This window comes from Telmatherina bonti, assembly GCF_933228915.1.
Source record: "Telmatherina bonti genome assembly, chromosome: 5".
Classification (NCBI taxonomy): Eukaryota; Metazoa; Chordata; class Actinopteri; order Atheriniformes; family Telmatherinidae; genus Telmatherina; species Telmatherina bonti.
In genome coordinates this window covers 28671576-28696508 of record NC_136623.1, presented here as the reverse complement: position 1 = coordinate 28696508, position 24933 = coordinate 28671576, and the positions used below count along the sequence as shown (strand labels likewise).

At 42.6% G+C, this 24933-nt stretch overlaps 1 protein-coding gene across 1 annotated transcript; it reads right to left on the bottom strand.

Annotated features, from left to right (window-relative positions):
- Positions 1-1554: 1554 nt before the first annotated feature.
- LOC306756422 (uncharacterized protein) lies at positions 1555-23698 on the bottom strand. The gene is made up of 18 exons (XM_079241150.1): positions 23410-23698; positions 22922-23146; positions 22666-22824; positions 21817-21888; positions 21247-21566; positions 20813-20972; positions 20099-20165; positions 19347-19893; positions 19142-19271; positions 18701-18818; positions 16984-17085; positions 15439-15869; positions 14951-15118; positions 10630-10911; positions 7754-8311; positions 7426-7505; positions 5108-6938; positions 1555-4175 (listed from the first exon to the last, which is right to left on the bottom strand). Exons 1-18 carry the CDS (start codon positions 23548-23550, stop codon positions 3939-3941), a joined length of 5628 nt encoding a protein of 1875 aa, XP_079097276.1. The 5' UTR covers positions 23551-23698; the 3' UTR covers positions 1555-3938.
- Positions 23699-24933: the final 1235 nt, after the last annotated feature.

The following is a 24933-nucleotide window of genomic DNA, read 5'->3' as shown; positions in this document are numbered from 1 at the left end:
ATACTTTGCACTGTATCCAAGACTGCAATAGAGAGAGCTCTGTTGAAAAGTCCATACCTCTTCAGTCTATTTAAAAGTAGGGGAAGGAATTCAGAAAGGTTGGTAGAGCTTTTCCCAGTCAGGCATCCCAGACACGCTGTCTCTTTTTCCTGCTTGGTACAGTACATGCAGCTCAGTTAGCCAGCCTACATCCTGTCCACATGTACCTTTCTTTGAAGTGCCGTACCTGGAGGGTATAAGGGGCTTTGTTGAATCTTCACAATGATAGGCACCATGGTGAGCTATAAGTTACAAGCATGATGATGATGATAGACACATAGACAGTTTTACCTGAATTTCAATGATCCAGCTTCAAACTGATGATGCAGCTGATAACCGAAGCCTGTCTGAAATTACAGCCTGGGTAATGGGCAAGATAGAGATACACATTTCACTCATTTGTCTAGGTGCATGCACAAAAGCTGCTGCATGTACATCTATGTGTTTAAGTGAGCACCCTATGTGGCCTCTAAGCCGATGCATCAGTTTACCAATCGATAAGCAGCTGTCCGGGACTCCACAGGAAGTCAGGGAATGTATTTCAGTCAGCATGGCTTCAAAGCAGTGCACCAAGATAAGAAAATTCACACACAGACACACACACACACACACACATTCAGATCAAATAAGCATGAGTAAAGCCCCATTTCAGAGCAAGAAGAGTGGCAGGTTGGCAGGTGTTTGGGTCTCAGAGGCTTGCAGTTTTCCTGTTGAAAGTTCACTGGAGAGCAGAGAGCCAGGATACACTGAATACCTGTCAATGGGTCAACAAACGGGAGGCAACCGCTGAAAATGCAGCTGAAAGTACATAAAAATTAAATAAAACTACTTACTGAAATAGGTGTTGGACATTTTTAGACAAAGCTTCAGCTATGAAAACTTCTGGCAGTATTTTACTGAAAAGCCCAAAATAACGTAATCCTTATATCTACTGGTTTAAGAGGGAAACGGCTTTACGAAGATAAACCTAATGTCCCATGCACCCTGGTGTACATGAGGCATGCAAGCCAAGAACTTCTGTACAGGCCAATGAGGCTTTACCATGCTGACTACAGTCACTATTTCCACTGCAAAACAACTAGAACTGTGGATACACTGAAAGTTGAATTTCTGTATCATTTAACCAGTGAAATACTTTCAATACTCTGAAAATATATTTTATTATTGAAAGAAATATAAAACCTGTCAATCACAGTACCTCACAGCAGTGTGGTTTTTAATAAGTAAATGATGAAATACGACTTGTACATAAACTCTCAATGCAAAGAGAGATAGTTCTGAGGAACATAATGTCTTCACCACAGCCATTATGGCGAACACAAGTGACACCACAAAAAAATACAGGCATAACTGCACAGGGTGTCCATAAAGTCTCCTTTCAAAGGCAATTGATAAAATGTGTTAATCAGACATTTTCTATATACTGAGTGTATAAAATCACAGTTTAGTTGTCTGTTTCAGATACCCTGTTGGTGAAAGAGGCTATAATAAATAAAATCTTGAGTAACCTCAGAGAAAGGTACATTATCGCAGTTTATTGAAACAAAATCATGTGCAGGTCAATTACAGAATTTAAGTGTTTGGAAAATCCATCTTTACATCTTTAAATTTGCACATGGCCTAAAGAAATGATTGAGACAGGAAGACTGTTGGACAAAGAGAAGAGTGAACAATTAGGAGCATCTGGTGAGACAGATATGGAGGTGCATTAAATGAGAAAAAAATCATTACCTAGTCATCATTTTGCGATCATTTCTTCAGATTTGTCTAGCTATTTGCTTTTGTAATAAATTGATTAAGATGCAATAACACTTTAAAGACACCCTATGTAAGTATTTTTTAGAAGATATTAGCAAACTAATCAATATACTGTCTGCAGCCGCTTCTGGGTCTACCTACAGTGATAACAATTTCAGGAAAATGCAATCACACTCTGCTTGTATGATGAAACACAGACTGCTGCATTAAATCTTTCCAGTGCTGTGATTTTAACCAGCTCTGAACTTTAGACAGCCTGCACCGATTATATAATGCTTTCAGCATCTGGAGACCTCCAGACACAAGCACACGCCAGGACCGGGAATCTACACTCTTTCCCAACCTTGACACAGGAAAACAGGATGAGGCAGCCAACACTGCACTAAGCTGGGCATCAGGAGAAAATGAAAATATTTATATATATATCAGCAGTGGGGTAGGATTTCTGGCACCACGACATTGTTGCACCTGTTATTTCACTCAGACTAGGGTGCCAGACTTCAGAGTGAGGCATTGGGTGTCTGTTCCTCTCAGGATGCGTGCGTGGTTGCGTGGATGTGCCCAAGAGTGTGTCTTTTTATATGCATTTGAACACTGAATGAATCCACTTAAACCTCAGTGTGTGTGTGTGTATGGGAAGGCGCAAATGCAATCTAATTATCAGACTGGAAAGTAACATTCTGAACTTACTACTATAGGCACGTAAAAAAAATGCTTGTAATACTACCTGATATAAAGCAGATTTAGGAACAGATTTTATAAAAACATTTATGGAAGAATTCACACATGCTGTTAAAAACATACAAAAGCCCATAGACACACACCAGCACACTATCACAGTGGCACACAGTTCCTCTGCTCCCGTTGCGAAGCGCTGCAGAAGAACAGATCACAGTGAAACTACAACAAAACCACTTGGCTTGTCCTCCAACTATCACAGATGCTTCCATACGTGATGTGAAGACAGCAGAGAAATCAATAAGTCCTCATTTTTATTACATAAAATGAACAGCAAAGGCATAATTTTTCATTATGATTCATTCCCCAAAAAAACTCTACTTAGTCAGCTGATCCTGATATGTTAGCATTGAGAATTAGTAAAAGTAGAAAACAAAGTTGTCCTGTCCCTTTTATAAGCATCATTAGGTGGTATGCAAAACAGCAGACTCTGAAGTTTACATATTTTCTTAGGAATATAAGATGCTGATGGACATAATCGCTACCACAAATAGCGAGTTTAATTTTTAATTGAGGGAAATGCATAAGAAACCAGCCTTTGGTATAAAGTTGTACAAAGAAAAAGAAAAAAAACTCACATTTGATGCATCTGTTGACAAGGTTTATATCATTTCTGCTTATTGTGGAAAAATGTAAAGCCAAACAAGTTTAAATCAAAATGTTTTAGTCACAGACAAGGTACAATCCAGGCATGTACAGTATCGAAGGCAAAAAAAACCCCCAACAGTTTCATTCAGCACACTAACTGTAAATGTAGGAGGGGGGGAGGAGGCGGTCTTTGCTCCACTGTCTTTATCACTGAGTTCAACTTGATGCTGCATAATGTCCGTGTAACAGCATTCAAAGACATGTTGCTCATAATATACAAAAGAAAGGACAATGTGAATACATGACTTGGTTTGGTTTGTTGATACTCTTTAAATAAACCAGCATCTGGTTTTATGGAGTAAATGCAGTTTGTGGAACATAGAGGCAAAGTTTAGGGTTTGTTGTTTATAATATCTGCAAGGCTACACTAGTCGAAGCTAGAACCCAGACCTGAGCATAGGGTAATAATTAATCATTTATTGACATGAATTACTGACATGTAGACTGTTACCATTCCTTGGAAAGGCATGTTTTCACATTTGCTGAGTGTGCACGATGTCTGGCAGGTTAACTGGAGCATACTGTTGAATAATTGAAGCAACTCCAGATTTACCTGCCTTTCTTGGTCAGGCTCCACTGGATGCCACTTACATTCTCAGAGTGAGCTGATGAACTGGTAACTAAAGCACTTCTCAGTCTGTTAGTGGAGATGCAGTCTGGATTTGGTATGTACAACAGAAAGAAAAGGAAAAGGTGAAGTTCTGGAGTTATCACTGAAGGCTTCGGGTCGGTTTAAAAACTTGACGCCATGGAGGTCAGATGATGACTGTTTCGATGTGAAATCCGTGTGAGAAAGTAAAGGAGGAAGTGTGTTTCTGATGGGGGAAGGTTGGAGGCACAACGGGGGTGGTAGAGGGAGAAGAGGAGGCAGAGGAAGAGGAGGTGGGGGAGCGGCTGGCCCATCGGGAGGGAAGGCGACGGTTGGCTGGACGGGCGGGCCTCGAAAAGTTCTTCTGAGTGGAGGAAGAGGTGACAGAGCAATCTTCATCCTCCTGTTAAAAACAAGTGAATTAACATTTAGCATGATCACACTGCTCTGTCTACAACCAGTTTCACACACTCAGATACTTAACAATAAGTCACGAATTCCATCTGATGTCTCCTTGGCCCTGGGGGAAACCACAGGCACATTTCAAACAGGAACACTAAAAGCATCAGCAGGCACATGTGAAAAAGTCACAAATAAATCCCACTGATTGTGCTGTTTGAACTCCACACATATGAGGTAGTTCTCCCACCAACTAACTCTTCAAAATCAACATTTTCTCTGCAGCAGTTCAACTGATGTCAAGCCTCTTTCTTTTTATTCTTCTGCTCAGGCCGAATAAAATTAGCTTCATAATTACTCCCACAATATCTTGAACATTTGCATGACTTTAAAGCGCTGTAATTACTTCAGTTTTCCTCTTTCTCTGGTCTGCCAAAGGCGTTTAGTCAGCTGGCTTCTCGCAGATACTTGTGTAATTACTACACAAAGGCCAGAAAAACACTTCCACCATGAGGCCTCATGGAAGGAATAAAAGATAAAAGACAAGTTGGTGAAGGGGCAATAGACCTCCTGCCTAGTTTTATACCACACTGCCAGTTCTTTAGGAGCCTTTAAGCAATGGAATGGCCCAGATGCCCAGATTGTAATGGAGGCTTTGGCCTGCTTTTGTCTCTTAGCACATACCAGAAATAAACAATGTTCCCACCAGGGCTGTCCTCAGTCAAGGGCAATTGCTTAGTGTTTAAGAATGGATTGGAACAGAACGAAGTGTACAAGTTCATCCAGGTCCACTGGCATGACTCGTCTTGAAAATAAATTTGACCTAATTGTATATTTTATTCAAATAAAAAATTAGCAGATTGAATTCCAAGAGAAGCCTCTGAATGTTAACATATGCAAAGTGAAAAGTGTACCTGTTTCTGTTAGTCTACTCACCTGCACTATAAGTTGGACTTCCTTCACACCTTTGGCATTGTGGCTGCTGACCTGCGCTGTGACCTGCCTGCTCTGTGTCTGAGAGGTGTGCGATGTTTGCAGGTGTCTCAGAGTAGGAGGTAAGGGCAGGGGGTCCATGTCTAGCATGTCCTGTTCAGTGATTTTCTCCTCCCGCCTACAGCTGAAATTAGAGCTTGAAACCATCTCATTTTCTTGGCCCTCGTTTTGTTTTGCTCGAGCTGCATTCTCATAATTTTTCAGAATCCTTTCCACTGCCCCGTAGTTGGACCTGGACCCTTCTGGCCGGGGGTACGCTGCAAGTGTGAGAGGCTTCCAGGGATGATCATTCATCATTCGAAGCACAGATCTGGAGGAGTCAGACTGGTAAGGAGGACCAGGCGTGTGTCTTGGCTGTGTCACTTGTCTTTGCTTGCTCTGAACAGATGACTGTGGTTGGGAGACACTGGCTCTGGCTGTCTGAGACTTCGCTCTATTGAGATTCTCTTTCTTTGAGATGTTATCGTCCGAAGGCTGACCTGGCTGCGGATCTGTAGGACAGGCAGGATCAGAGGACAGTGTCTCTGTGGCTGTGCTGTGTTGTGATTTTCTGGAAGGTCTGCCTGATGTTCGAACTTTGTGAATGACCTCACAACGACGTGCAGGGCTCTGAGGGGTTGAAGTGAGCTCACCGAGTCCAGCCAGTGGCTGTTCAGATGAGAGGACAGGAGGGCTTTCTGACTTCATTCTCACCTCTTGGCGTTCAGGAGAACATCTGATTTGCCTTGGCTGCACTTGAGGATTCTGTATAAAGGAATCGAGATTAGAGAGAGATAATGAGACTTTGGGATGTGATTCCATGATGGTTGTCGTGAAATCAGTACAAATAGGCTGAAATATCTTCTCTCCAGCGGGTAAAACATCATTGGATGTTGCATGGACTGGCTGGCAAGAAACAGAGCAGGTATCTGTTGCAGTAACGCTGTCTTGTACGTCTGCTCCGCGGCCCATCTCTGCCTGAAACAAGGTTCTGTTGAACTCAGCTGTTTTTTTTTCTAAGACAATGTTTCTTTTGGAGCTGTGCAGGCTGGGGCTAGCAGGTGGTGTTGCCAGAGAAGACAAGAGTAAATCTACAGGGAACTCCCTGACAGATGGCGATGTCTGTAGCCTCCCAACACCAGAGCTGCAATCTAGGCTCAAGTCCTTCCCAGCACTCAGTATGTTAACTTCGGAAAAGCTTTTCTGCACAGTCCCATATTCAGACAACTTATGACGAGCAAACTTGCTTGCATCACAGGACCAACGGTTGTGGCAGCAGCCTGTGTTGCAGTTGGAATTAGAAGGTACCGGGCAAGATGTTATAACGCCATCTTTGAAAACTTTCCCCTCGTTTTCCTGCAGCATGGCCTCAAACTTCCTGACAATAGATGGGCTGTTACATTTTCTGTCCACTAGAACACAGGGGCTGTGGCACTTCCTTATAGTAGCCATGGGGGAGTCTGGGATGTGTAGCTCCGTGTCTGGATTAGAAGCGCTCAGATTCCAGGAGGACGTGCGGGGAGGGATGGGTGGGGCTGCCGTATCAATTTCAGAATGTATCCCAGGGCTTGTCTGTGTGGCTCTGAAGCTATCTAGATCAGCCGTGTCTGTTGTCCAGGATTCGCTTGGCCTTTTATTGGCTTGCCAGGTGTTATCTGGTGACAAGGTGATCCAGTGTTCCCTCTCCAAGGCCCGGAGGTCATCGTAGATCTGGCTGAGGTCGCAAGGAGCTTCATCTGCCTGCAGGCAGCTTTTCTCATCTCCGTCAGATAGGCAGAGTGATTCAGACTGATTTCTGAAAGGAGAAAAACATAAAATTAACCTGAATCTCCTTAAATTTAGTTAATCTAAATTATCAGTCAAATGTTTGGACACACTTATCATTAGATTTAATCGGAAGTGTGTCCAAACTTTTGACAGAAACTGTATTGATACAACACCTCATATACAGTACCAGTCAAAAGTTTAGACACACTTATCATTAGATTTAATTGGAAGTGTGTCCAAACTTTTGACAGAAACTGTATTGATACAACACCTCATATACAGTACCAGTCATAAGTTTAGACATACTTTCCCATTGGATTTAAAAAGTCTGCCCAAACGTTTGACTGATAGTGTAAATTAATTAATATGTGAACCATTTATAAAGAAAAATGTTAAAATACGAGTTATTTAACTAAGTGAAGCATTAAACATAACACGGCATTGATAGTACACAGTTGGTAAGCCTCATCACACACTATTTATCATAAATCTACAGAGGTGTCAGGAGGATTTACCTTTTGTCTCCACTCTTCTTTCTGATCTCATCCTGGTAGCTACAAAGCTCCTCACTGACACGAGCAATTTCCTTCAGAGCCTGAAAAAGGGGAAAGAAACAATGAGCTTAGATATGATGCCGTGTTGCATAAATAAAACCTTGAGCTTTAAACTGGTAGTGGGGCAGAAAAAACATGGCAGTCCACTGAAACCAGCCAAAAGGATGAGTACAGCCGAAGTACAGAAACACTGCTCATTAAAGCTACCAGTAAAGCAATCATAAGACAAGAGAGAAAAATATATCTACTGGATTTTATGACTCGAGATTTTAAAGGAGAAAACACTCACAGCGTTGAGAGCCGTGTTGTTCTTTTTCTTCTCACTCCCAAAACTCAGTCCTCCCCAAACCGAGCCTTCATGTCGACCAACATGGGCACCTTTAGAAGTATATTCTTCCTGTACAGGATACCCAGGAGTTCCCTGATAAATAGCATCCAGCTCTGACATATCCACAGCTTCCTTGTTATCAGCAACAGAGTCTTGCTGCCAAGTGCATCTGGATCTCACTTCATCTTGTAGCTGAGGTTGGAAGTGCTCGCTCTGACTGAACTGGCCACCAACATTAAATGCTAAAAGGCTGTCGGCTTGGAAGCAGGTAGAGTGGTGATCATCTCCACTATCATTGTTAATGTTTCTGTTGTGACCAAAGTGAGGTGAAGACAGGTTTCTGTTCGGTTCAGACTGAGTGCTGCTACTCAACAGCTCGGAGCGGGAGTTATCGCTGAGCAGACTGGAGCCTGTACTGGTACTGGTGGATCGCATGCTGAGCCTGCGTACTAAATCGTCATCCGGCTTCCTACCATCTGGTCTGGCACCCCCTCGCTTAACTCGCACCTCACAGTAGAGCTGGGTAGAAGAAGAAAAACAGAAAAGCGACATTAACATTCATTTAAACAATGCCTTCATTTACTATAAATGATAAAACTATGTATAACAATCATGACCGTTCACTGGGAAATACTACATAAATGGGACAGCAAGATTATAAAAGGATATTTGAATCTGTTTCTTACTAATAATCACAATTTTACGTTGGATTAGGAGAAGTCAGACAAGACAGCTCAACCCAAAGATATTTTTAGAGCACAAAAAAGGAAATATTCAAGGAATTTTTTTCAAATAAAAACTGGATAACCTCCAGCCTCCAACCATAGAAACATCAAAATAGTAACATCTCTTGCTGGCTGGGCCTACTTCCCATCAAGTAATGTCTACATGGAACTACTGCCTTTGAGAGCGCATTATTCCTCAGTTGTTTTCATTTTCTGGTCTCAGAGGGACAAATGAGATCCACATGGTCGTAGGAATTTGCTCCAGTGTTTTTACCCTCTCTCATCAAAGTGGATTCCCTCATTAAAGAAGAGGAAAAGATAAAACTAATTTACTGTTGTGGGCGTGTCAGATTATAATCATCCACGCTTAACCGTTTCTGTCTTTATCGTTCTCGCTTGAGCCATTTAATTTGTTTTTGATTATTTCCTTATCAGTTCTTTCCCATCCTCTAAAACTTGCTTGTCGTTATGTTGCAATTCCTCTTTTTGGCCCAGCTGGCTCATTTTCTCCTTATGGCTACACTTTTAACATGTCATTGAAATGCTCTTATGTGCTGATAATATATATTTGCAAATAAACTGATCTCGAGGTCTTGTTCACAAGTGAGATCGACAGACGGACCGGTGCGGCGTCTGCAGTAATGCGGACTCTGCGCCGGTCTGTCGTGGTGAAGAAGGAGCTGAGCCAGAAGGCAAAGCTCTTTATTTACCAGTCGATCTATGGTCCTACCCTCACAAGCTGTGTGTCGTGACCAAAAGAATGAGATCTCATGTACAGGCGGCTGAAGGGAGGAGATAGGGTGAGGAGCTCGGTCATCCAGGAGGGGCTCAGAGTAGAGCCAATTCTCCTCTACATTGAAAGGAGCCAGTTGAGGTGGCTTGGGCATCTGGTCAGGATGTCTCCTGGACGCCTCCCTGGTGAGGTGTTCCAGGCACGTCCCTGCGGAAGGAGACCCTGGGGGAAGACCCAGGACACGCTGGAGGGATTATATCTCTCAGCTGACCTGGGAACGCCTTGGGATCCCCCCGTAGAGCTGGCAAATGTGGCTGGGGAGAGGGGACTCTGGGCTTCCCTGCTTAGGCTGCTGCCCCTGCGACCTGACCCCGGATAAGCGGCAGAAGATGGATGGATGGATGGATGGATGGATGGATGGACTGATCATTTATTGTAAAAAATCTGAACATAACATTGGGTTTCTGAATAATTCTGCATATATTTACTGTCAATTAAAACCAAATGATTTAGTGGGATAAATCATTTACAGGGGTTGACTGATTTTTTCTTTTAAATTATTATAGACAAACCAAGATTATAAACTAACAATTTTGAAAATCTCAGTACTGAACTGAGACCCAAAGTGCATTGGGTTCCTTGTTCTTGCTCCCCGTTTTACCATAAAACACACTTCCTCTTGCTCTACAGAGCTACTTGGAGAACGTTATCCCCTGTTGATCCCTTTTAGGAAAACCAGCCACTCACTAAATAAACCAGCTGCTGGCATTGGTTACATCCTCTCACATAAATCAGTAAAAATGCATCTTGAATACTAACAAGGTCTAACAATGAACTGATGTGATCAAGAGCACATCTAAACTAGTGTAAATCCATCTTTTTTCACTTTATCTTCACAAACAACAAATGCCACGAAAACAGCAAACACATGTCTGAGTAATATAAATCGCTCATGGTGTCAGAAGAGGATATATTAGTCCCCGTTGAAAATGACTTTCTGTTGCATGAAAGCTTCTCTCTGTACACAGCTCCAGGTCACAGACCATCTCAATCACTTCCTTTGTCTCACCACAGATATAAGAGAGCTGGCAGAACTCCAATCTCATCCTCTGACTCCCTCCTTCCTTTAAACTCTGCAGTCACACTCAATCAGGGATGCTGTTTTGACAGTGTTGATGGTGGACAGGATGTGCATGATGGATGTGTTACACAGCGCAAGCACCTCAGTGCATAGGAATTTGTATATCATGTGCAACTGTGGGTCATCTCTGAGAGATGGACAATTTGTAAACATTGTTTTCCATCTGCACTTTTGTCTTACTTTTATCACAAGCCAACATTAACACTCACCAAATCACTGAACGTTCAGTGTATCTTACCTCTTCTATTTTTCTCTGCATATCCTTTAGCTGACCTTCCCACTCTTTTCTCTCCACGTCAAACCTTTCGAGCAGCTCAGCCTTCTCCCTCAGCCAGTCCCTCTCACTGTGCTCCAGACGACATCGGAGGTCCATAGCAGTGGAGTGTGTGTCCGCCAGGATCTTCCGCTGCTCCTCCCTCTCCCTGCGGAGCACTGAGTTTTCACCGTGCAATTCTCGATGATTCTGAGATGCTGACTGGAGCCCTCCACTCGCCAACCCTGTAGCTTCCCTAGCCTCCAGCTGAGAGAACCAGAGGACAATGAGTGCAGGGGGAATAAAACAGGGAAATAAGGGGAGCAGGGAGATGGAGAGGAAACAGTGGAAGAGACAGTGCAAAAAGGAGTGATGATAAAAGATAAATTGCAGTTGGGGAAGAGGGCCAGAGATTGAGATGCGTGGAGAGGAGTGGGAGAAAACATTGAAAGTGGAATTAAGTGAATGAAGGAGTGGCAGGATGAGAAGGTGGAGGAAGTTGGGGAATTGTGAAGCATAGGAATGAGTGTGAGCGGGTTCATAGGAGGGAAGAGGGAGACACATTGAACCGTGTAAATATCCTGTCAGAAATCACACAGCTGGTTCATGGGTTCAAGGTTCAAGTTTCTTTTCGACAGTACTTCATTAACACAGGATATATAGCAGGAAATGGCAAATTCAAGCAGGGAAAACTATGTCGGCAGATGTGGCTGAAATTTTCTTTTCAGAAATACTCCAGTTTTATCCTGCTTTTAGGAATAACAGAAAGCCATACAAAGATGTCCTCTTAACAGAAATAATGGCTCCATTGTCTCCATCCACTGCCAAAACACTGTTTAACTGGATTCAATTTAAAATGCTAGTTTTAATTATGATGTCTCCAAGCCCTTCATTTGATTTCAATGTTCTTTTTGAGTAAAATACCACGGGGAGTTCCCTGGGATTTTTCCAGTCTTATGTATTAAAAAAAAAACTCATGCAACAAATAAAGTAATCATCATTGATCATTAAATGTAAAAACAACTGAGTTCAATGACTATAAAGACTTAGATAATGGAAATCCTCACACATTAGATAAAAAATCTCTGGAAAACCCATATTAAAAAGGCATAAATGATGTTCGCTTTTCTCTAAGAATAACATGTTTTAGTACATGGTTCTGTACATTCTGTGGTACATTTGCATTTTTACAGTAAAAAAAAAAAAAACCAGGAGAAAAGTACATTTTAGTGCTGGAAGAATCCCAAGACAACGCCTCTGTATGCGCATGTGTTCCCGTGTTTCTCTATGCGTGTAAGTAGTTTGTGCAACTGAGCATGCCAGGATGTGTTATTTCAGTGTTCAGCCACAGACATCGACCAAAGCCTTCTTACAAGCCTCGATCATGGTGCTATTTCTGCATGTGGCCTGGGGTCAAGAAATTATGGGTGTAGAAAAACAAGTCAGTGCATTCTGTCTGCCTGTGGCTCTTCTCAAACTTCTCCACAATTAGAGACGGACAATAATGGGCGCTGTCCACAGTCTATTTAAACATCCAAATGTAAACAAATAGTGCCTGTGCAAAAACAAAATGCTTGTAAAAAAAGACAAGTGCTGTTCTGCTCGATTAAAACAGAAGGGAAAGCGATCTTCTTAAAGAAAATGACTGAGCGTGTCAACAAGGACAGATAACTAGCATCGCATCCAGTTCAAGGAAGCACATATATCTATGTGCACCTTAAATTCAGTCTTAAAAAGCAACTTCCAACTACTCATGAGTGTACAGCTCAGGGTATATAAAGGTAACTGTGTCACCAGGGTGACCCACTATAAATAGCGGACACACAGTCTTGTACAATGTCACATTCCGAGGGGGGGGCTGGGGAGCCGAGGTAAAGGGAAGAGGGGGGGGAGTTGGCTGCTAAGACAGAGTGAGATGTCTCCTAGCTGCCAGCAGCATTCATAAATCAGGATCATGCAGAGAAATCTGGAAACGCTGGGACTGGGCTTCGGCCTGGGACCTCGGAAGCTGTCTTGGTATTTTGGTGGTGGAAATGCCTCAAAAGGATGAAGACACAGCATACAGTGGTTATATTCAGGCTTCAGCTATGGCCCGCTGTGGGAGACAGCGAGTGATTAAAATCTCAAGAATGGTAGGATTTCTTAGAAGCTGCAGCCATGGATATGCTCAACTAACTCACTTAATATTAGCCTCAAATCTTAAATATAATTATATACCATACCTGATCAGCTCACACTGTTCAATTTGATGCAATAATAGCACACATTTGGATATTTGCTTCACCATAAGAATGTCCAGATGCCATTTTAGTCCCACACTGACTACAAAATTGCACCTTAGCTAGCACATTTGTTTCCCTTTCACAATCCACCATATCTTCCTTTATTTTTCAAAAGGCTGTATCAAATAAAGGAAGATTTGGTGAATTGTTATTGTCAAAGTTAGCAGCTTTAGCTGACACAGAGACAGTCATTCAGGGAAAACTGCATGGAAGTTTAGACTGAATGAAACAGCTCTTTGGACTTAAGAGATCCATTTCTAGCATAATTACAATTTTACAAAAGCTTTATAGCTCAGTAACATACAGGATGGTCATCAGTGTGAGTACACTGCCCCTACCGATGTTTAACGCCTGCTGTTTTCACTTCAGTTGAACTAGAAAAAAATGGGCTTGTGCCTCTAATGGCACAGTATAACCAACATGACAGTTTCTTGTATACAAAATTCGTTCATGTTTCACTTTAACATTTTTTTTACCTAGTTTGACGTCGTTTCACTAAATTGCTCGCATTACTGTCAATTTTGATAGAGGTTCAAGTCAGCAAATGTAGCATTTGATTTGCTCATTAGTTTGATTAGATGAGGCAAAATTCTGTCCAATTATCAGGCAACGCTTGGTTTTGAATTCTGTCCAAATTTGGTGTTTATAGTTTAGTACTCGTGTTGTTAAGCACATGTAGAAGAAACCAAGAGTCAAATTACATGTCTTACTTTTGACTGGGTTCAAGAGAATTTGTACTCTAAAGTTTGTAAAACAAGTTTGGTTACAATTCTGAGAAAGAATACAAATCTGTCTATTTATTTGTGCTGCATGCGATTTGGGATACATGCAATGAAACATATGAACACACTTAGATTAGCACATAGCAAACACAAGCCTAAACATATTAAGTAGTGGCAGGATGTGGCAACTAGACAAAACAACTGCTGCTCTGGGTTGTTTTATTCCCAAGTCACATTTCCTCCTGCTCCGAATCTGTGTTGAGAACAATGTATCTATATCTGTGCACAAGTCCCTATTAACTTTACTGCATATTCTAAGCATTTAAACATTAAAAAACACAACGACTACCATGTTACTGTGTTGAATTCTTGTTTTATCGTATTATCTGCAGCATCTTCCGCCACCTTGTTATTTCCAGCCCTGTGAATTTCTAAGCTTCATGGCTTCAGTCAGATAACCATTAGTTTCAAAGGAGAGCTCTGTGTGAAGACTTTCAAGTCTGTGATAGAAATCATGTGGGGCTCACAAAGCGAGAAACAGACACTGCTGTCAAAACATAAAAAAACAAGGATATATAACAAGTAAAGACACAGGCAGAGACAGTCAGCACAGAATAAAATCTAAATTTTAGACTGAACAAGTTTCATCAGGTTTAGACGTCTAGTTTGTTGTAGTCAAATAAATCCAGTTTCTGATATAAACAGAAATATAGATATATAATGATTTATCCCTTTTGATTTTAATATTCAGATGTAAACAATAATATAACTGTGCATGAGTGTTCGAATGATGTGTGCACAGCCTGACACAGCTAGGCACTGGTATGTTAACTTCACCCTAAATATTTTCTGCCCAATTCAACCACACTTGACAGTAGCTGTCCAGTGGCAAGACAGGCTAATATTTCATCTACTTAGAGCGAGCTGTTAAAAGCCAAGTTTGGTGTTGGTGTCTGGCTGAGTGGGGATAGCTAAGCTTGTCTCTTCAGTGCAAACCTTTTGTCTGAGCTCAGGCTTTAGTTGGATGGATGCCATGGTGACTTATCACCCTGACTTAGGGGTGGAAAATCCTATTTGTGCAGAGCTAAATTCCAGGCATGCATACAAATGAGAAAATATAAACAAGGTCTGTTTCTTAATACATGAAGTAAAATGTTTGCAAACTGCTTCTGGATAAAATCATTTATTTTGTTTCTGATTGCATGTGAAGGCTATGAAGTCATGTCTACACAAGACAGTCCAAAGCTCTGTAAAACTGCCTTCCACAGATAGTCTCATCATCCTCATCAACACACACTTTACCTGTGCAATCCTGCATTTGAGCTCAGCTTTCTCCAGCTCCCAAGCACATCTATCCCTTGTATACTGCAGCTGAAGATCGCTCCTCTTCTCCTCTTCTCTTTTCACCTCTGCCTGCACTTCCTCCAAAACCGTCTTTAGATCCAGCAGAATCCTCCTGTTCTCCCCTCCCTGCATGGACACACAGTTGGCAGCAATGTGCCAAATAAAGTACCTTACTATACAAATACTGGGATTATAGTTTGATCAGTTTGAAAAGATTTTTATGCATGATAGAAAAAAAATAAAAATAAAAAAACAAATACACAACCACTCACTCCTGAATCAAATCACTTGAGTTCAGGCTATATTAAAGTTAAGGATACCAATACAGCGAATTACTGCCAAAAAGTGCAACACTGACACAAAACACAAAAACATCTGATAGCAGACCATCTCTGATGGACTCCCATAAGTTATAATACCATTTCCCTGTAAACACGTGTAATTACTTGTATGTTAGCCACTTCTCTCAACAAGGACTCCTTCTCGCGCATCCATTCCTCTTTGTCTTGAACATGCCGCTTTTTCAGATCTTCTAATTTCTTTTTAAGCCGAGTTTGCTGTGCTTGTTGTGGCTGCTGCTGCTGCTGGGGATCAGAACCCGGCCACATTTGTCCCTTGAGGATCTCAAGAATCTGGGTTCCTGCTCCACCCTCCCCTCCGCTCTGTGAAGCGCCGAACTGAGGCTCCTGGATCTGACTGAAGACGGTGGGTGGAGAGGATATTCTCCTCAGCGGGCTGCGGTTTTTGCCCCTGCTCCTGTCTGTCCTCTCCATCCTGGAGCGCGGCACATACTCCCATCCCTGAGACGGTACGTATCCCCCGCCAGCACCGCCCCCACCGTGCAGCCCTGACCCGTTCATAAACGCACTCCACATCTCTCACGTGCATTCAAGTTATAAACACTAGTCAGACGACCAAAAAAAAAAAGTAAGTTCAAGAAACTCTTTTAGAAGTATCCATTTCTGCTTTATTTGGATAAGTTTCTACATAGTCCGATGAACTTTCCCATCAATTAAAACGTTTTGGTAACAAGAAGCTCAATGGAAGCAACAATTATCCAAACCCGGCTGAGTCCCCCTTCGCCCGCACAGCAGCACCCAGAGTCGCCGCTGACCGACTGGAGCCTCCGTTCTCCTCCATTTCTTCACAGAACCAAGGTCAAGTTGTCATTTTGCTCCCAGAGTCCCCAAAGTGCACACTCGTTGTCCTTTAAATGTGTCCTCACCGCCGTTCACCTGCGTTATTTTTCCTTTTTTTTTTTTTTTTACATGTTTACACCGAGCTCTCTGGACGCTTTCCTGCTTTAGGCTGCATGCGACAGCCCCGAGCTGCCAATGACAGTCGCCCAGTAAACACTCTGAGGCAAAAGGGAGAAGTTCCCAAAAATATCACAGAGAGCACTGATGTAAGAGCCTCGAAGTATTTTTACACCCCTGTAACCAGGAGTGTATTTTCCTAAAGCCCCGTTTAGCTGAACGGCGCCTGAAGGAGTGCTGCAGAGGGGGATCCGTTCATCAACACCGGGCTGCTCTAATTACGTGGCCACCTTACGCTGTACCCATGGCAACAAACCAATTCACGCGCCGCGTCGCGGTCATTTTGATAGTCTGCCGCTAACCGTCACTCATTTAAGTGACAACAAAATACTCATTATGACTTGGAAGGGAAAGAGATACATTAAATCTCTGCCATTCCTGCAAAATAAGTCACGCGAGTGTCTTGCATTGATATGGGGTGACTATCACGAGGAAGGCAAGGAGGGGTGGGATTTAATTAATATTGACAGCATATAAATCACAGCAGTAGCGGCCCAACAAAGGGTCAACAACTGTGAAAACAGAAGCTCGTCCTGAATACACAGGCCTAGTCACGAGCCAAACAATAGTAACGCAAAACAGCTTCTCAAACTAACAGTAATATTCCGTTTTTATGTAATTCTCCCTAAAACAGCTCGAAGCTGCCAAGCACGTGCCATATGACCGAACCCTTACCGTCTCTTCTGTGGTCCTCACTGTTGCAGTGAATGTCCTCATTCAAAAGCAGCCACGAGGACCCACATGTCAGCCAACAAAGTAGCTCAAATGATATCTGGACTGGAATGCAATAACAGAGTTAGAAGCAACTGCAGAGCAGGCAAGCTACAGCTGAAATAATGCTTTCATTAACTGGAATAAAATTCCCCTTCTTCCCTCCCTCCCACTCAGTCTCTCCTCCTCTTCCTTCCACAGCTGGCCCTAATACAGAGTATGACGTGAAATATCCCACCGGTGGGATGAAAGAAGTGGACCGGTTCCGCCCCCATCCTGGTGGTCAGGTCCTTTAGTTAAACAGATCCACCATCTGCACATTTTTTGGTCCTGGTCTTGCAGACCCCACCCTTGGGCACTTTTACAATTCTGAATATTACACAACCAAAATTCAAACAGGGTGAAAAATGTTTACCCCTCTATTCATAGACAGATAACTCCAGCCCCAGGGAGTCAGGAGGTCTCTGGTTTTATCCCTGAAATATATCTTACAGAAAACCGAGAACAACCAACATAGGTCACAGAAGGAAAATTAAAATGAGTCACAAAACAGAGACTCACAAACCACCACAAAGAAATGTACATGACCAGTTAAATTTATAGACAAGATGACCCAGGCATCATGCCTATAGAGATGCAAAATGGCCACATAGGAACTTTTAAAAATGTAAAAAGTCACCAAAAGTAAGCAGTGATGCAAAAACAAACTTAACTTAGACACTAAATGTCCACAAAGATGCATAAATAATGACTATGAATAAAATACCAAAAAAGTAAATGACTAAAAACCCAGTTGTACTAATTAGAAATATGAGACAACATAATTAAAATTATATCTGAAAGAAATACAATTAGACCACATAACCACCACAAATTGTATCAACTGGTTTGTGGGTTTCTTATTTTTTTCTTGCTCTATTTCAACCAGTTGTTTCACAATCCCGCTCTATCCCTATCAAATTTCCAGTGGCCGCCTGGATGATTTGTTACAGATTCTGTTGACATTTTGTCACGACTCGGTGACTCAGAACAGATGCCTGAGAGGAACTTACAGGAGTCATGAGCCTTATGTCTTTTTCAGTGTCAGACAACATGCAAGTGTCAGTGTTATTGTGGAACTGTACTTGAATGGTGTGCATGTGTGTGTGCATGTGTATATAGTCTATCCTGCATTAAACTGCTGTCGTAATACAGACATCAGTGCACGCCTTAAAGTTCTGATAACTGTCACATACACAGTAAACCCGAATGAGTCAGGAAAGCTTAGAAATGCCAAACCGGTGGATAAACTGAAATACAATCTGGAAACAAAGTGGTTTTCAGCTTTTTGAAGTTCAAAGCACTTTTTATTTTTACCTCTTTGCAAAATTTCTGCTCTTTCAGTGGAAACTGTTTGCTCAGGTTTGCCTTATTTTTAGAATATAAATAAATTACCTGGACGCCCACACACACAGAGGATTAAGACTGACCGTTATCCCAATCTAATTAGCAGAAACAGGATATGCCAATCAAACAGAGTTCAGACAAGCCTACGTGGTCCGACGAAAGGAGCCCAATTAGCAAATGGCAACACCTGTGTGGGTGTATTATGGGATGCATAGCGCTTGAAAGCAGCATTTTTAAAATTGGGTTTGATAAAAGACTCATTAGTCACACTCCGAAAATTGAATCACACACTTACCTAGCACTCTGGTGTCGCTCCCAGCTTGTGGAGTATCCAATAAATGTTGAAAGCATCCGAGTAGATGAGTGGCTTGTGTCATACTTGGAAAATGAAATTGCCCTGTACCTTCAGTGACCTTATGTGATGTGTTCAACATAACAGAATTAAAATGAATAAGAAACAAACAATGAAAATGGGCATAATGTGACACTTGAGCGTGTGCTTTACAGAACAAAGAAAAGGGTGAAAAGAAATACCAATTTAAAAATGGTGGCATACGAGAGTGAAGAAAACAGAACAAGGATAAGGATCAGCAAAATAATTGGCTGAAACATCTGGATGGGTAACGAATGAGGGGGATGAAAAGCAGAATGACAGGTAATCAGGATGAGAATACTGCATATTGTTATTGGACTATGCAGAAATCAATCAGTAATTTGTGTGTTTGGGCTCGCTTACAGACAGTGGCTCCTCGGCCTGTTTGTCGTCTTGTTTGGGAACATCCAGACGATCTATGAAGCTCTGCAGCTCCTTTCTGAAGGCTTTCATTTGGGCGTTGATACGATACAGCAGCTCATGCTCCCTGATCCTGTGGAGTACAGGTGAATTCAGAACTGGATAACTCACAGTCATAGTGTACTGAAGATTTGTTATGCTTCATCACCTGCCGCCTTCTTCGTCCTCATCCAGCCTAGCAAACAGCTCCCCGTTGGTGACGTACACTCGGGCCTCGGCGATGATAGTGCTGGTGTCAGCGATGAGCCTGTCGATGGTCCGGCCCAGCCTCTCCGCCTCGATGCGGATGTCTATCATATGTTGCCGGTCCTTCAGGCTTCTGGATAAAAAACGACTGTCTACAGGTGAGTAAAGCGAGCGTGTTGGGGTAAGGCAGCGGATGTTCCTCACTTCATCGGAGTCGCTCTCTCCCCCAATAGGGCCTTCACGCTTGCGATGGGGCGGGAGGAGGCGAGGAGAGGAAGCTGAGGCTGAGGGCGTGTCGTCTTCACGCCCTCCATCGCTCTCTGCATCACTGTCCCGAGGGCTGCCCCGGATGCCGAGGTGTGAGGCCAGGTCGTAGCGCTGCATGTTGGAGAGCAGCACGCGGTTCTCATACTGGAGCTGCAGGACTTTACCGCTTAGTTCATTGATCTGCAGACGTGCTGCTTTCAGCTCCTCCTGGAGGGCCTCCACTTTGGCAGGATCAGCCCCTCCTGGGGTTGAAGATAATGACAAAATGATGACAAATTGGACTTTAATGTACAATTCATGTGGGTTTTCTAAAGCACATTTTTCCAACTGAAAACTGTCCTCATTTTTAAAAAAATAAATAAACAAGAACATATTTCTTTCCCTGCAGTGCATTCTTTCTCCTGCAGCAATGACTGATGATAAATTACAGGCAATAAAAAGAATTACCTCCATGTCTTGATCCAGCTTCATGGGACCCAGCCTTGTATTTAAGTTTATTCAGCTCAGTTGTCACCTAAAAGTAAAAGTTAATGTTACTACAGTCTATGTTTAGTAAGAATCTTTAGTTCAGATATCATATGCTTTTACATAATGACACAAAATAACAATGAGTGCAACAGATAAGATTAAACTTCTGAGCTCCAACTTGATTACATCTGCATTCACTAACTAAACATGCCTACATTATGCATTAAAAACTGTCACAAAGCCTCAAAATTGTAAAAATTCTGATTGCATTTTCTTTGTTTATTATAACATACTGTAAAAACTGTCATATTGCACAGCTGTTGCATCATATAAATGCTTATGAGGGTGGAATGAGGGTGACTGTCATGCTAATGGTTTGAACAGCCAATCATTAAGTCCCACTGAATCCTTTTCCCTCTTGACTTTGTTCCTCATAAGAGGTGCATGAATGGGTTTTAAGATCAAAGCATACATACTTGCATATTCATCTCACATTACCTGAATGCTTCTTGAGAGAAAATAAAAATTACAGGAAAATCCTTACTATCAATTTTCTCCATGTCTTTTGTGCTGCTACGATGTCATAAACAAACCTATTACAGATTCTGTTGTAAGACTGCGCAGCATAGACTGATGCAGGAGACCTTGTGCAGCAATCGGGTTTTATATAAATTAATGATGCCTGCCATCTACCTTTTTATTCTCCTCTTCTACATCTGCTAAGTTCCTGCGGAGAAGTTCAGCTTCATCCTCCACCAGCTGAAGCTGCTGCCTCAGCTCAGACAAGGCCTCGCCTTGCTCTCTGCTCTGCTGACCTCCACTGCTAGAACCATCCACTCCTGCTGCTGCCAAGCTAGGAAAACAAAACAGTCATGGTGAAATCTGGTTGACAGACATTTTTATATGATTGATGCCAAAATAGAAATCTGAGCTCTAAAAACATTTTTAAAAAAAATTTTTTAAAAAATTTACAACATGAAGAACAGATGATTTAATATAGATACCTCTAGAATTTAAGACCAAGACTTGGCTTCACCCCCGATTGAGGCTGAATAATTTTGCTGGTGACTGTTGCCCTGTATTTCAACCAACTACTGGCTTAATCAGAGTTAATGCATGTTCATTACCTGTCCTCCCTCATGTCGTCCAGCTCAGCCTTCAGACCCCTGTTCTCCACCTCCAGCTCCACAATCTTCCTCCCCAAGATGTTGGCTTCCTCCTCCACCAGGCGTAAACGGAGCTTCAGCTCAGATTCACGTGTGGTGGGAGGCCCTCCAGCTTCCCCTTTAGGCAGAGGGCTGTCCACATCTCCATAAAAGGATCGGTACTTCTGCAGCTCCTGCTCAAGTCGATCTTTCTCTTTGTCAATCTTTGCCATTTTCTTTCTCATCAAAGAGGCTTCTTCCTTTATAAATGCTAGCTGGCACTTTAGATCCTCATTTTCTTCCTGTAAAAAGGAGGATATGTTCATTTATCCAGCGCTTTCAGGCTTCTGCAAACTAAATGTGTGTTGAAGAGAAAATTTAAATTAAAAAGCACTTTTTCGCGATCCCTTCGGACATTTGTGACGGGTCGGTACATGTTTTAATGTACATGTTTTTATTGCATTTGCAAATTAAATTACTTAAGCCGAGTGCGTCACTATTAAACATGTTCATGAGGTTTATTTTCAGGAATCTAATAATATAACTACTCACCTCGATTGGAGTCTGTGGGATTTTTCTCTCTGCTCTCTGGACATCCTTATTTCCTCTTCTTTTCAGCGATAGCTGCATAATAATAGTAGTTACATCATCATCAGTAGCTTAATATTTTCTTATGGAGCGCAGTGATATCACCCAGCTTTGTGGAGCATTGGTTACTCACAAATGGAAAAATAGGACTGCCTAATAAAACTTTTTTCTGTTTCAATGCTTCATATATCAAGATCTAATGAAAAATTTTGGTCCTAATCAGGTGCGTAATGGTAAATACAGCTTCTGATTAAAGATATTTTACATTTATGTTTGGGACCATTGCTCTGATAGATGACCCGATTTGGGCCAAACTTTCACCAAAATAACCACAAATCTGACTTTTTAATATATTTTAGTAAAGGGCCTGGAACTCTTTGAAGTAATTTACATTAAAAAAAAATAGGCTAGTTGATACGTTTCTGTATAATGAAGTCCAAATTGTTGGCCTTATAATGTTCCCAGATTGATGAGTAACAGAAACTTGCTTCTCTAGTCATATGGTTGTTTTTCCTCTCAGTTGTATTGACACATACCCAAATGTGCCAAAACAGGAAACATTTACTGATGATCAGTCAAACAAAAGCACTGAATCTGACCACTTCTGTGTAAGCATCCATTTTCTGAAGTAAATTAAGACATGATGGAACATATCATCAGCTGAAAATGACCTTCAATTCCACCTACACACTTCTCTGTTCAGTTTCTCCCTTGCCTTACCTCCAGTTTTAGTTTGGCTCAGTCTTAAAATTGAAGTGCATGTCTGACAAAGAAGGTGAAACAAATATTAACACATCACCTTTGAGCCGTTACCTCTTTTGCTTTTTCAAGCTCGTTTTGCAGAGCCTGTTTGGTGACCTCCACCTCGATCAGCTGTTGCCTCAGTTTCTCATTCTCCTCATCTGTCTTTGTCCTCTTTTCTTCCACATTCTCCAGCTCATGGTGCAAGCGCACTGACACATCCTTCGCCACCTGAGATAGGGTGAAGACCAAATGAACAAAGAAGGGGAGTCTCTGTTAATATATTCTGTCACCAGCTGTCTACACAGAAAGAAGAGCTCAAACTCACCTTTAGATCTTGCTCCAGGCTTCTAAGTAACTCTCCATCCACCTGACCACTTTCTGTGAACCTAAGCCTCTTCCTCTCGGCCTTCTTCAGTCTGTACTGGAGGATCCGACAGTTTTTGTTGGCTCTCTCCAGCTCTCTGCGCATGTCCTGCAGCTGGCAGGCGTCCTCTTCATAGAAAGTGTCCCGCATTTCATCCATCTCTGCCCGCATCTCCTCAATTTCATTCTAGCAACAAAACAATAAATAGTTAAATCCAGAATTCCTCTAGTGAGGGAAAAAAAAATGTCCTTATTCTATCAAATTAGCTTTGTTGTTAGCATTAGCAGTGATTTGAAATGCAGCCTGTGTGCAAATACAACAGGTGCGGCTGTTGCCCACGCAAAAAAAAAAAACCCCAAAAAAAACAAAAAACAAAAAAAAACTAGCCTATTGTGGGGTAATCTAAGCTGTTATGCTTTCTGATTGTTTTTTTTCTTTTTCTTTATTACCTTGAGGTCCTCGTTTTCGTCCTCCAGTCTTTCAATTTCATCCTGCAGTCTGTGGTCAGGCTGTGGAGCCAGCTGTGGGCTGTCAGGCTCGGGAGACAGCTCCGGCTCCGACGCCGGTGGAGATGCTGACTTCGTCTGCATCTTTGTCCCTTTCTTCCCCAAGCTCTTATTTAAGTGAAACTGTATTAGCTCAGACTGCAAGCATCCCTCCTTCCAGAAACCAGGTCCGCATCCAACTGTGCTTTTGGAGCTTTTCTTGCTGCTGCTGGTTGTCGAGGCGGCGTCTCCTCCTCGTGGATTTTTGCTCTTCAGTTTGGGAGATTTGGATGCGCAGGGTTGGTCGGAGACAACGCGGGTAGGGTCTGCTCTAGAGGGCGAGGAGGAGTCCGTGACAAGGCGCGAGGGGTCTTCCGCTGCTTGTAGGGAGCCTCTGTCCGCCGCGGGCCTGGTCAGTGTCGGGCTTTCAGCACCAGCAGCCTGGACAGCAGCCGCGCCTCTGCTGGAAGAAGCGCCTCCGGCCTGCCGCTCCCTACCCGTGGAAACAGGAGAATGACCTCGGCTACCTCTCCCTCCCCCACTTCCTCCTCCTCCCCCTCCTTGCTTCGACGTAGGCTTGGTCGAGTTGCTGCCCTTTTGCGCAGTTTTAGACCCAGCTTCTTTGACACCGGCCGGAGACGTCGAAAGCTGCTGCTTCCGGCTGCTATTGTCTGGCTGCCGAGACGAGTCGGCAGCTGACGATGGGTTCATCATGCTGTCAGAGACACAGCCATCCCCTTCCCCAATATCAGCGTAGCTGCAGAATCATAAACATCTCAGACCTAAAAGATGGCAGAATGTCGACTTTAGTTGGTTACTCTACAGGTCCGTCAGTCAGTTTTCTTTTTTTCTTCTCAAAAAGAGTCTCTGACCTAAAAATTTCATCAGGAAAAGGCAGACCTTCATGAAGAAAACACCTTGCATTTAAAGAATAAAGTGAAGCTAACTAGGTTAGACTGTCAGTGGAAAAGAGCCAGCAGGTGGCAACGTGACCACCGCGGATCACAGTCCACCATTCAGTCCGTGGTTGATTATATGGCTCATGTGTGAGATCAGCTGCAACTTGGGTAATTAGACACTCCACATTTGCGTCACATGCGCCCAAAGGGTGAACAGAAAGGGGGAGAGATATAATATCATTGACCCCAGGCAGCAGCCAACCAATTAAAGAGAGCTGTGTGTTGAAATAACGCACAGCCGGTGCTGTGTGGCCCCTTCATCTTATCTCAGACCGAGTTAAAATAAATAATAAAGCCCTCTTAAAGATGAGCCACCTCAAGACCTTTATGAATAAAGCTGTTTCCTGTCAGCCATCATCCAATCTCAGCCTTACATGCTGCTGGATGACTCAGAGAGCCTGCTCAAATGGATGGAGGGTGAGTTAAATTGCAAGATGCCACGAATGAAAAACAAAAATACAAAGAAGCCACAAATGAAATGTATTCTTAAGCAACAGCTCTATTGGCACAGCATTGTTTCCATTGTTGC